The 12,147-nt window shown below is 37.4% G+C and overlaps 1 protein-coding gene across 2 annotated transcripts; it reads right to left on the reverse strand.

Annotated features, from left to right (window-relative positions):
- Positions 1 to 847: 847 nt before the first annotated feature.
- Positions 848 to 10,528, reverse strand: LOC139607686 (histone acetyltransferase KAT5). Of its 2 annotated transcripts, XM_071460786.1 has the most exons (16): positions 10,437 to 10,528; positions 10,288 to 10,354; positions 9,226 to 9,294; positions 8,956 to 9,092; positions 8,135 to 8,203; positions 7,867 to 8,049; positions 7,128 to 7,298; positions 6,962 to 7,036; positions 5,306 to 5,368; positions 4,750 to 4,998; positions 4,567 to 4,656; positions 4,334 to 4,474; positions 4,133 to 4,226; positions 3,864 to 4,023; positions 3,669 to 3,750; positions 848 to 2,665 (listed from the first exon to the last, which is right to left on the reverse strand). In XM_071460786.1, the coding sequence occupies exons 1-16, from the start codon at positions 10,464 to 10,466 to the stop codon at positions 2,531 to 2,533; spliced, it is 1,815 nt and encodes a 604-aa protein (XP_071316887.1). In that variant the 5' UTR covers positions 10,467 to 10,528; the 3' UTR covers positions 848 to 2,530. The 2 variants fall into 2 exon arrangements, with proteins under 2 accessions (XP_071316887.1, XP_071316888.1); XM_071460787.1 differs by lacking the exon at positions 7,867 to 8,049.
- Positions 10,529 to 12,147: the final 1,619 nt, after the last annotated feature.

Raw genomic sequence — 12,147 nt, forward strand, 5'->3', positions numbered from 1 at the left:
AAATGGGTGTGATGTGATTTTGGGAGAGGCTCCACCAGAGCTGCAGTGCTACAAGATCGGGACAGAGAGGCTGACGATTCAATCCTGAGGCGCAGAAATTAAACAGCGTGAGGCCTGAGCGCCGCGGGTTCATTTTAAGCAAATGATTACCTTGCGTGCTGAGGAGACGCGTGGATTCAAATGGAAACTAAATAAAAGAAAACAGACTGCGCCTCTCCTCCAGACATGATGCTGATAAAAGTTTTATACAACGTGAGGGCGATGCAGGCCACTGCAGACAGCCAGCTCCTCGCCTGCCTCGCCCCGTCCAGCTGGTAAAGGTGTGAATCCACAGCAGGGTTCAACCTCCAGGCCCCCTCCTCAGCCTGGGATCATATTCTCAGGTATTTCATCTTGTTGCCTGGGTTTACACATTTGATCCAGTGTACGTGTCTATTCGTTGTTCGGGTTTTCTCAGTCCTGTTATGGTGTCACAATGGGCAGGTCGCATTATTACATTTTACTTTTAACAAACATCCCTCATGTGTGACTCCAGCCTGAGGTTTGAACTTTGTCAATGCGACGTGACACACAGGAGAGGAAGTGTGTGATGCTGCCCCCTGGTGGACAAACTCTGTACAAACTACAGTATTTATGACCGGCCACACTTAATGTTGTAATGTGTAATGCAGTGATTTTATTTCGACATACATTTATTTATTTTTGATATAAACTGCAAAAGCTGAATTTGAGTTTGATGACTCCATGTCACATTTTCCAGATTATGAATTTTCCAGTTTTACAGTTTCAAGTTTTGTTATACATGCATCTCTGTATCTCTAACACATTAGAGCCACACATTAGACACTTTTAGGGCTTTAAGATGTTTTTTAATCAACTCAACAAGCTTTCATATCAAATGTTCAAATCATACTCTCAACTGTGTTTTACATCAAGATATACTAAACAATGTCAACAAGCTAAATTCAACATCCTTTGACATGTAAACATAAAAACACAAACTGAAAGTAAGATATCACCCTTATGGTCTTTTCCTGTAATATTGTGTGGCCTGTTAGTTTACATTAAGTAAAAAAGAAAGACAACTGTACATAAAATTTACATTCCTCTAACAGTTCAACATGGCTTCTGTCTTCTGTTTTTTTTTTTTTTTACAATCAGGTTCAGTATGTAGTTACAGGGATCGTGTTTAACTTGGAGAATTGATTTGTCTCATTGCAAATTGTACACAGATGATCGTGACAGAGTATTATCTGATACAAAGGAAGAAATATTCACCTGAATGATCACAAATACTTCAAACTATTTAAAATATACAGAAATGAGAAGCAGCGCTACTATTGTAAAAGGTGACACAAAAAAAACAAACTGACCACGCTGGTTCTTTAAGCAACATTACAACTGTGGGACTTGATGTCTATTTTTTTTTGTCTGCATATATTTATCTGGAAATAGTTCTGAGTGTTTATTTAAATATATATACACTTTAAATAAGTGAGTCATATTTGATTTCTGGTTGACATTAAAAATAACCTGAAGCCTTATAGTCGGGGAGAACTTGCACATTTCTGTTCTCTCCTTAGTTGAGAGACATTAAAATTCAGGCACTCTAGGAAAATCACAAACAGAAAATGACTATCTGTATGTTGAGGTGAGAATTTGAACGGACAAGTAACTAACCCCCAGAACAGAACTTAATTTTGATTCCTTGTATATCTCCCTGTTTACACTAAAAAAAAAAATCACTTTATAAAGCAAAAAGTGATGACTTCAGTTTGGAGTGTTGCTCAGAGATTAACTCTCTTATTGTCTCAAGGGTGCTACAAATCCAGCACATTTTACATCAACCTAAGTTTTTTAAATATAAGTTGTATGAAAAACTAAAGTGATTTTTCTAGATAAAGTCACACAAACAATTCTGCTGGACTATGTTTACAAAAACCCTTTCTGGGATACATAAATAATTCTGATGACAACATTTTGTGGCAGATACAAAGAATGTAGACAAAAAACACACAGTTATGTTTGTGATGGCCAAAGCAGAAAAGTAAAACTTTCCTTGTTGAATTTAAGGAAAAGAAATGTCCTGTGTGGTTTATTTTTTATCTATAAAAAAACACCATCTCATTAGGTTGTCTGTACATTTGCCATTTCAGGCTTTAATTACACTATTAAACAGACACCATATCCAACTTTGAACAAAACGTTTTGGTCATAAACCTCATCTTTTATACAGTTGGAGGTGCGTTCATTACTGAAAGTTTTTTTATTGTGGTGTCACCGTCTTTTGTCCCCAAGTTTGAGTGTTTTTTTTTTTTTTTTTAATATTCACAATATATCATGAATATTCACAGTAAAAGCTCACGCCTCTCAAGTGACAGTTCATGTTCCTTGTTTGGGTCTTGCTTCGAAAAGGTTTTTCGAGGGTCTTGATGAGACAGTTTGACAAAAACCTTTATCTAATCCACCGCTTGCTTCAAGTGTGTTATCTGGCCGTAGAGGAGGGTATTCTGTGAACCAGGCCAGGACTCTACCACTTGCCCCTCTTGCTCCAGTCTTTGGGTGTGAAGTGAAGGCATTTAGGATCTATGCGCAAGTGTCTCTTCTGCATTGCTCTTTCATGGCCGTCCACAATGTCCTCTGAAAGAGTCAGGATGTACTGACCCTAGATTCAAAAGACAAGACAGAGTCATTTCACACTCTCTACTGCATACCATTTTAGAGTAAGTGTAGCTTATTCAATCAGTGATGGCAGTTCTTTTAAAATAACATTTTATCCATGATCACACTATCATCAACCAAATCAGTTGAATTCTCCAAACTGGGTATTGTAACTCTCTTCACTTTAATTTGACAGAAATATTTTTGAAACCATTTTCCTCACAATCAGAAGTTTAAAAACATTTTCAAATCTAAGGTCCTGTTCACACTTGGCTTTAACATGTCTTAGATGATCCGATCACAAGTAGATGGCTTTAATTAATGGCTTTAATTACGTTACTTAGAACGAATCTCCAGGGCCTTTGATTTAAACACAATTTTTTTGCATCACATCTTTGGCTTCCAGTGCTGTTTTACAGTGAGAATCCAGAAAATGGGCTTGGTGAAACCAAGATAATCATAATATATTGGAGATTACATATAATTATTCTTGAATAAACTCACAGGGAGTGATGAAAAGACTTCAGGTCTAATTGTAGTTGAGTTTTTTTTGAAGATAGGATGTATGTAGTTGTTTTTTTAAGACCTTTTTAACTGCAAATCATCACAATCAGTATTTCTGGGTTGGGTTGTACCGTTACAACTGTAGGTCTGTAAGTAACATATGTCTTATCAGCATGATCAATGTTTTTGTATTGCGTGCATGTCATTCCTGGTTGTTCAATAAATATATTGGAAAAAAACACTGCATAATACATTGTAAGATTTCAACACTTTATCATCCATGCAGGTCTTGTAAATGAATGCGGTCATTTATTCAAACACACACTTTGACCCCTCTAAAGGTCAACTAAAGGTTCAGAATTTGTGAATCACATTTTCTGGACCCCAGTTACCAACTTCTGTGCTTTTTTATTTTCACTTAAGTTACTTGGAAGGCACTTTAGATCGGATCAGATTAGGAGGACTGGTCATGAGTCAGTTTACACACAGAATTTGTTTCTCACCTTGTAATAGTTGATTAGGTTGAGGTACTGAAGCGTTGAAATTACATCTTCTTTCTTTACACTTGTGATCTCACTGATTTCACTGAGGATACAAAAAAAGTAAAACGAGGAGAGAAGGACTGATTAAATTTCAGTTCTTGAGATAATTGTTGAGGGTTGATTAAAGGTTGAGATAAAATGTTGACAGCCACATACTTGATTGTTATCTGTGGCCTTTCTCCATTGTCTGGTTTGAGGTCCATGAGAATTTCCAAGATGGTCTGGGACCAGTAGGAGCGATAGGACAAAAGACCAAGGTCAGAGAGCGGCTTCTCAGGAGTTCCTGTCTTCCCTTCGACCTTCGACAGCTCGTAACCTGATAAAATGAGCAGATAATTAGCACAGGTGTGGTAAACACAGAAATGTCAAAACAAAATTAAAAATATACTAATATTTACTGAACATGTTTTTGATGCCACACTTACTGAACTCAATGAGCAGTTTGCCATAGCCTCTCCGCTGGTAGGGAGGCAAAGTCAGGATGCAGGCAACGTTATAGTCTTCAGTTGACTCTTTTTCCTGCACATAGAAAAAAAACTAAGTTTAGTTGTAGGAACCCCTGATTAGATAGAGCTGTAATGAGTAACTGTACCAGCAGTTCAATATTCTTTACATAATGTGTGTACCTTAGAGAAGTAGCCCACAATGTGGAAGCCTTTGGAGTCATACTCCGTCATTACATAGAAGAGGAAAGGGTCCGTGTCATAGTACAAGGTTTTGTGATCCAGGAAACACTTAGCAAGTAAACATAGGTTCTGGGAATAAGTCTGGAAAAAATATAAAAGACATATCAATCAAAAACAAAATGAAAACAGTAAATGTTGTAAAAACGTTGAGGAGAGAGAAAAATATCACTAACTTTGTTTTTCCTGCCGTCAATCTCAAAGAATGAGATGGTGCCTTTGCGGTAGATCTCGTTGCCTGGAGGATGTCTCAGATTACATTTCGTCTGTCAAAGATGATGATAGACACAAGAGGATGAGAACAACCTAAGCAGCCAGAGATCAAGAGCTCAGGCAGATGACATACTGAGGATTCTTACCAAATGCCTCTGGAGACACTTGAGGCTTTTGAGGTACTTGAGGCAGAATTCACAGAGGTAGAGGATGGGCAATGTGGTGAGCTCCTGTGGGTATGGTGAGAAGTACCAGGGCTTCAGTCTGTGACGTCCTAGCTCTATACACTCTATGTTTTTCATCCGGGTGACGATGTCATCGTGGCTGCGGTCGGACACCAAACTGCCCGTCATACGGGGAGCAGATGGGATGCCATCCGAACTGTCCTGAGAATCCTGGCAATAAAAAATGTGGACATTAGACACATTAGACGCTCCTGCTACAGTTATCTTTTAATTGTGGAAAATTGTGTTAAAACAAAAAACTGCTTGATCAAACGGAGCATATGTAATTCATTTTATGCATTTTTTCACATTTAGATTTAAGTAAGTAACTTGCATAATCAGAGTTAAACATGTAACCAAAAGGTCTAAACTTGGGTCTGAGGTAATCAACACCTCAGTTTTATTGGACCCATTAAGGCACAGCTGAATTTGGACAGCAACACACAATCAGTGGGCAATAATAGGAAATAAAACAGACCTCTGGTGGTGGTAGAAAGACACTGGCACTTTGAGGGTTGTTATACTGCAAAACCTTTATCATCTAGCAGAAAAAGACACAAAAACACGGGCTTTTGGAAACTAATTAGGGGAATAAAATGACCTTATTTACACTGAACAGTTTGGTTAAGGGGGTAGACTGAAAGCACTTCAGTGTAACATTTGTAGTTTTAGTACATTCTCAGGTTGGTTCATCAGTACTCAACCAGCAATACTGGAAGTGATAGAAATGTCATAAAATGAGTGAACAGTCAGGAAATGAGCAAATGCAAACATTAGATCAATTATTTCACGTAGGTTTGACAGACCACTTTGTTTTACATGACAAACCCACTGGCCACTGTCATCAGAGACGATGTGAGAACGTAGGTCAGCTGCAGCAACTGACTAATTCAATACAACAGCTGAGCTGCTAATGTGCGAGTAGCTTGACAGAGTAAATACAAACTCTGACCTGCTAGGTTTGAACATCAAATCTTTTTTCTGTGTGTAACTGCCTTGTTATGTGTATGTTATAAAAATGAGCCAAGTTATAATCAACACTTCTGCTGGGTTACGCCACCAACCTCTCAAAAACAAAGCACATACACTTAAGATAATTTTGTCAAAAGATCATAATCATTTTGAAATACAAATAAAAAATGTAGAATAATCATATAATTACATGAATTTGGAGTTGTTTTTCCTGGTACAATTCACTTGTTAATGACTAATATAAAAATATAAATACACACTCCTCACTGTTGCAACAATTAATTTGGTCACAGCACTGAATGTGAACATGTGGCAAAACAAAAGGCCAATAAAAAATAAAAATCAACCAAACCTTACATGAAAATTCAACACACGAGACAATAGAAGAAAGAAAATAACCAAAGAGTGGATGTTGAAAAGTAAACATATATGAAATGTATTGGTCCCCATTACTTTCTGTTATGTCTGAAATGTGTGATTCAATAACCAAACAACATTAAACCTAAAGCAAGGTCCTAATAAACTAAATTTTAGGCTCAGAAATGCTTAACCAAACAAATGGTTGTTGTGATGTGTAATGTCCTGCTTTAAATCCCATGACAAACATAACCTGCAAAAAATGTTCAATAAATTACACAAATTAATTTATTAATTATCAACTGGCAAATGTTTCTGTCAACATAGATTTATGCTTGTGGTTTCTAAGGATGGCTATATAGAAAAGAGAAAGATGAAAAATTAAATGGAGGAAACACTGTTAATAGAGAAAAGAGTAATTAATGGATGAGAAACAATTTTCACTTTTCTCACTTTTATAAAAAAATTTAATTTGTTTTTAGAAACATGCTTTTGCAAGAGAAGCTAATTCTACGGCAGTATGTGTTATAATTTTGGTTTTTAATATTTGAACATATAATGAGGATACAGTAATGTTATTTGACCAAGGTACAGAATTTTACTTTTACTTTGAACTTTGTCGGCTGCTGTATTGGAGCATGTGTCCAGAGGTGAAGTTGTGTATAATGTATGTAGTTGGCACAGCTCAAAATTAAAAAGGATAAAATCATGTATCTACACAACCAAAATGATGAGGAGACTCTGATATCTGAAATGAGAAAATAATAACCTGAGTGTAAAGAAGAAATATATTGGAGTTACATACCTCGTCAGTTCCACCACAATTAGCTTTCCTCTTCCTCCCGGGCTGAGAGGGGATGAGCCGTCGGGCAGTGCCGTTCTATCGTTACACAGAAATGACAAATTAATCATCAGGCAATGATAAAAGATTTCAGCTCAAACATTTAAGAATCCAAGAGGATGTTCTTTACCGTTGTGAGTGAGGAGAGCTGGTCATGGTCTTCGCGGGACTTAAAGGTGTTGGTCTCCCTCACAGCAGGAAAAACAGATGCCTGAGAGGCTTCAGCTGAACTTGGCAGGGAGGGCACGGGGGTGGCCGGGGATACCTGAGTCGCCAAGGGGACGGGTTCTACTTTCCTTTTCTGCAGCAGACAAACAATGTTAGACATTCTGCTTTAAACACAAACAGACCAAACACTTTACTGAATCAGAATTTTTGTTTCCAAATAATATTTTTTGATTCCTGCCAGACCAGAGGCGTGTGGTAAATTTTTAAAATCTAACCAATTTAATGATTAAAAGCTGGGTGCCCGAGGCTTAGTTTATAGAGGAGTGCCATCTTAATATTACCTGCAGTTTGTTCACTGATATAGCCAGGTTAAAGTAGTCCAATGTAAATTATACCCCATTTAAACCTGGTATTAAGATGCAATGGACACAGATCAGCTACAACTGCACTGGTTTGCATTGCAACAAAAATCTCTCTTCAAAAGTAAGTAATCAACAAGTTTTTCCCCCCTCCTAAATTACCAACTGGCACGCATCACCTTTTTTTCTAATGTGCCATTTAATACATTGGCTGCTTCAGTGTGAGTGATTGTTGTACATTTCATTTCATTTCATGTCTGCAGATAATTAAGATTCATAAAATAATCAATCTTCAGCACTACTACACAAGAGATTACAACACAGAAAAAACATGCCAGCTACCTTCAAAGATTTGATGCTGAAATGTGGCTTGACAAGTCCAGTACGTACACCTGACAAACATTTGGATACACTGTTTGTTAAATCACTTCCAGATTTGATCTGCACGACTGGATCATCGTCTTCCTTTATTGTGACATGGTTGTTTATATCTGGATTTCCATGCAGTTCAGCATGGCCCGACAGCTGTATGATCATACAAGACGCATGTTAACACCAGGTTTAAACAAGGTCTCATGTAATTTCTGGAATGGTTAAATTCAAGTTGTACCGGTGTGGGGAGGGTTTTGCCTCTGGAGGGAGCTGTGGCAGATTGTAGGTTGAGATCTAGACTCTTCCTCTGAATTGAACAGAAAGGAAGAGAAGGAAGGGGGTTAACTCACATTCATGTTAACCCTTGGATTATAATACTGTATAACCAAATAGTATTCAGTGTACACACAACTAACTAGTGCCTTCAATTATAATTAACATATCATTAAAATAAACAGTTTCCGTGGGAGTCATTTGAATTAATCAGATTTGATGAAGTACGACTGCAAAAAAATTAAGAATCAAAACTGAGGATATCATTGTTTCTTAAAAATGAGAGTTCCCTGTAGCAGCCACTCCTTAAACATTTATTCTAAAATTATCCTTAAGTGTTGAGGCTGGGTAAAAGCACTGGACATATATCATGTACCCATAAGGCTAGCGACCATGTAAATTGTTTCTGATATGTTGTAGTTATGCTGAGTGTCTCTGCTTTTTAAACAAACTAAACAAACCATAGAGGGTATTATATCCACTTAGCAAGATTCATAACACAGTAATTGAGACTGGCTAGCTAAGGTGAAACAAGACTAATCTCAGTCATCTTGAAGCTTAGCTGCCAAAGAATCTGGGATTTAACATGTTGGCTGATATTGTATAAACATGTGATTTAATGATGGTAAAGTGATGCTGCCAAACCTGACTGTGCTGATGTAATGTTTGAAGGTCAGACATAAACATTTGGTGACGTTATATATATATATATATATATATGTGTGTGTATATATATATATATATATATATATACACACACACACATATACACACACGTATGCTTACCACTTCTCTCTCTGGAGAACTGGGACGAGAGCCTGGAAGACCATTCTTGGTCGGAGTTTTAGCTTCTTTCTTAGGGAACTGAAGCTTTTTCAAGTCCAGCCTGTCCGATGTGACCCACTCATCCAGACGCTTGTTGACTTTTAACACAAGCAGTTTTACACAAACATGAACACATTTACTGTGATGTTTCTGTGTAACATAATTCAGGCTACAAAGTGACTATAACAGTTAAAATGTCAACAAAAACCAAGAAGGGACACAAATACTCACAGTCGATGTAGTGAACATAGTAGAGCTTTCTCGCAGAGACTTCTTTGACACTCAGAATTTCAGCCAGTGCTAAAGGAAAAGCAGAGAGATCATTAACATTATAGATTTACCACCATGTTTAACAAATTACAACAGACATTGTGGGTTCAAAACTTCAATCAATTGCAAAAATGTTTCACCATCTCCTGATATTTTATGGAATAAACAATTATTTGAAGCATTAGTAGCAGAATTAAGATAATTCAGAGGCATCATGAGATGATTTAAAAAACATCAGAAAAAATTAAAACTAACATGTATCTGCATTGCTACACAAAATATGTTCATTTTTCTGTTGTCTTTAGTTTTCATATTGTGCAAAAGTGGACAGTTGTACTTCCTCAGACCTCTCATACTGATTAAACAAATAAACTCTAAGAGGAGCACACCTCTTTTCTCATTACCCATATTGACAGATAAAACCTCTGAAAAAGGGTGAGGACTTATTTATTGCTTTAATTTTAAGGTTTAAAAACGGTTTTGGAACGACTGCGCAAAATCCACTTGGATGTGAAGCTAAAATGTCAGAATATGTGCATATATGTTGACATGTCATAATAAGCTTTGTAAAGCTTAACAACAACAACAACATTAAGCTGAGTGTCACTGAGATGTATTGGTATTATCGTGGCTCTTACTTTTCTCGTTGTGTCAAAACAAGCAGGGTCCTGAACCTGACACTAATAAGTGAGCCAGCCTGCTTTAAGACAGACAGCTATTTAACCTGAACATCTGATTCAGGTTCGTAAACAACAGCCTGGGGTCAGATGTATTTCGTGTCATCTTTCCCAATAAAATGCTTTTTTATTAAAAAAACGTTCCCAAGAGTTGACTTGTCATTTTTTATTGGATGTACCGTTATTTTAGTAAGCTTTTTAAATTAAAGTAATTCACGCTGTACAGCTGCATGGGTCCTCTGTGAGTGTTGTGTTTACGGTGCTTTAACCAGAGGCCGTTCACAACAGCTGAGGCTCGCCACCTAGCATTAGCTTAGCACTGGAAAAACAACCGGACAATACTTACGCCATTCGTCTTCGTGTTCTTGGTTTTTACGAAGAACCGGGAGGCGACAGCCCTCAACAATTTCGACCTGTCGAAAAACAATACGTTAAATTCTGCACTGAAACGGGTCAATGTCTGTAAAATTAAATAGCATCATTCGAAAAACCTACCGACGACGCGTTGTCCGCCATTTTCGTCATCTGTGAGAGCAGCGGCAGCAGCAGGGTGTTGTGGGAAAATGCCGGTCCACGTCAAAGATGAAATAAAGACCAAGATGAACTCCGAGAGCCACTGTTGATGAGCGGAAATCGGAAAAACCAACCCGGAAAAGACTAGGAGTGAAACAGCTCCAGTATCCGAATAATCTGAACTTTTATTTTCAGTTAGATATTTAGTTTTTAGTTCAGTTATTAGTTATAGGAACTTTGACGAACATGTCTTATTTTTTAATCAGTCCATGATCCAGCGGGTTCACTGTATGGATAACTTAAGGTATTGCAAAGTTCAAAACACTAACAAAACACTAAGAAGGTATTTTTATTATTCAGAAATGCATTCACTATTTTTTTTCTAGGCTGTAATTGACAGTAACATTACTAAAAAGTTTTTTGTAAGTGATTTTAGCAGAAAGTGGCTGGAAGTATTATCCATCCACACCTCTGACCTTATGTAAATTTCACATGCGGCTCTCAGGTAAATTTGTTATTTTTAAGTGATTAATTCATCATCAATCAAATAAATTTTCAGTTATATTATTATATAATATATAACTGCTTTCACTTCCCAACTATTGTTGGGAAGTGAAAGCAACAATTTCATGAAAATATTTTCAAAATCATGTTCTTGGTGAGTATAATTACTGATCAGTATGACTGTGAAACAAGTATTAAATTACATTATGTGGTCTTAAAAGTCTTATTTTTTAATTTAGTAAATCCTACAGAAATGATCTTTAATTGCAGTTTAGTGATAGCAATTTCAATTTCTAATTGTCCAACTTGGCAAGTGGAAACTGACAGCTGTAACCACACTGCTGGCAAAACCGATTTGTTACAGTGGTGTAATACAGAAGACATTATTTTGCATTTGGAAAATTGAATGCAATTCATACACTGACATCTTTAAGTTTACAAGTATCTCATCCATCGTCATCAGATTTTGAATATTTATCTTTTACTCAAAACAGATGGTTTTTCAAGATGAGTCTTGTATGTGCTCTGTTGGCTGTTGGGCTTTGCTGCTGGTGAACTCTGATGAGACAATCAATGCCCAACCAGCTAGCTGCCAGCTGGCTCAGCTGAGGATGTTTACTGAATTCACCTTTGAGACACATCTCCATGCCAAGACTTTCAGTGACCAACATCACCCTCCATTGCCACTGACTGCTACGCAGGATTAGATATGCAGCAGCTTCATGGCTCTTACATCTTCCTGCTGGGCTGTTTGTAATGACATCACTGGTGAAATCTGTGTCCTGTCCCATTCTTTAGTCACTCGCTCAGGGGCAGAGAATGACAAATTTTTTTACTTTGGTGCTGGGAGGTGAAAAGACGGAAAGAGGTTGCGAAAGATGACGACCGTAATCCAGAGAAATGACAACACTGATCAGGCAACCAGAAGAACTGGCTCTTTCACATCTGGGTCAGCTCCTTGTGGTCTTGCTGGTGAGACTAAGGGAAGAAACTAGACCCCTTCACTTAGGTGCCATGTTGACAATTACTCCAAATGTACAAACCTCGTCCCCATCAAGGACCAAAAGTTTTTAGGTGGTTGCAGAGTCGGTGCAAGAACAGAGCTGTCAACATTTGTAGCTGCTTTCTATGAGACATACTCTCCCCCTTTGAGAGATTTTTGACATTTGATTTGTTGTGATAATAAATG

Source organism: Trachinotus anak, unplaced genomic scaffold, assembly GCF_046630095.1.
Source record: "Trachinotus anak isolate AG129_WGS33_773 ecotype Australia unplaced genomic scaffold, CSIRO_AGI_Tana_v1 ptg000024l, whole genome shotgun sequence".
NCBI classification, from domain to species: Eukaryota; Metazoa; Chordata; class Actinopteri; order Carangiformes; family Carangidae; genus Trachinotus; species Trachinotus anak.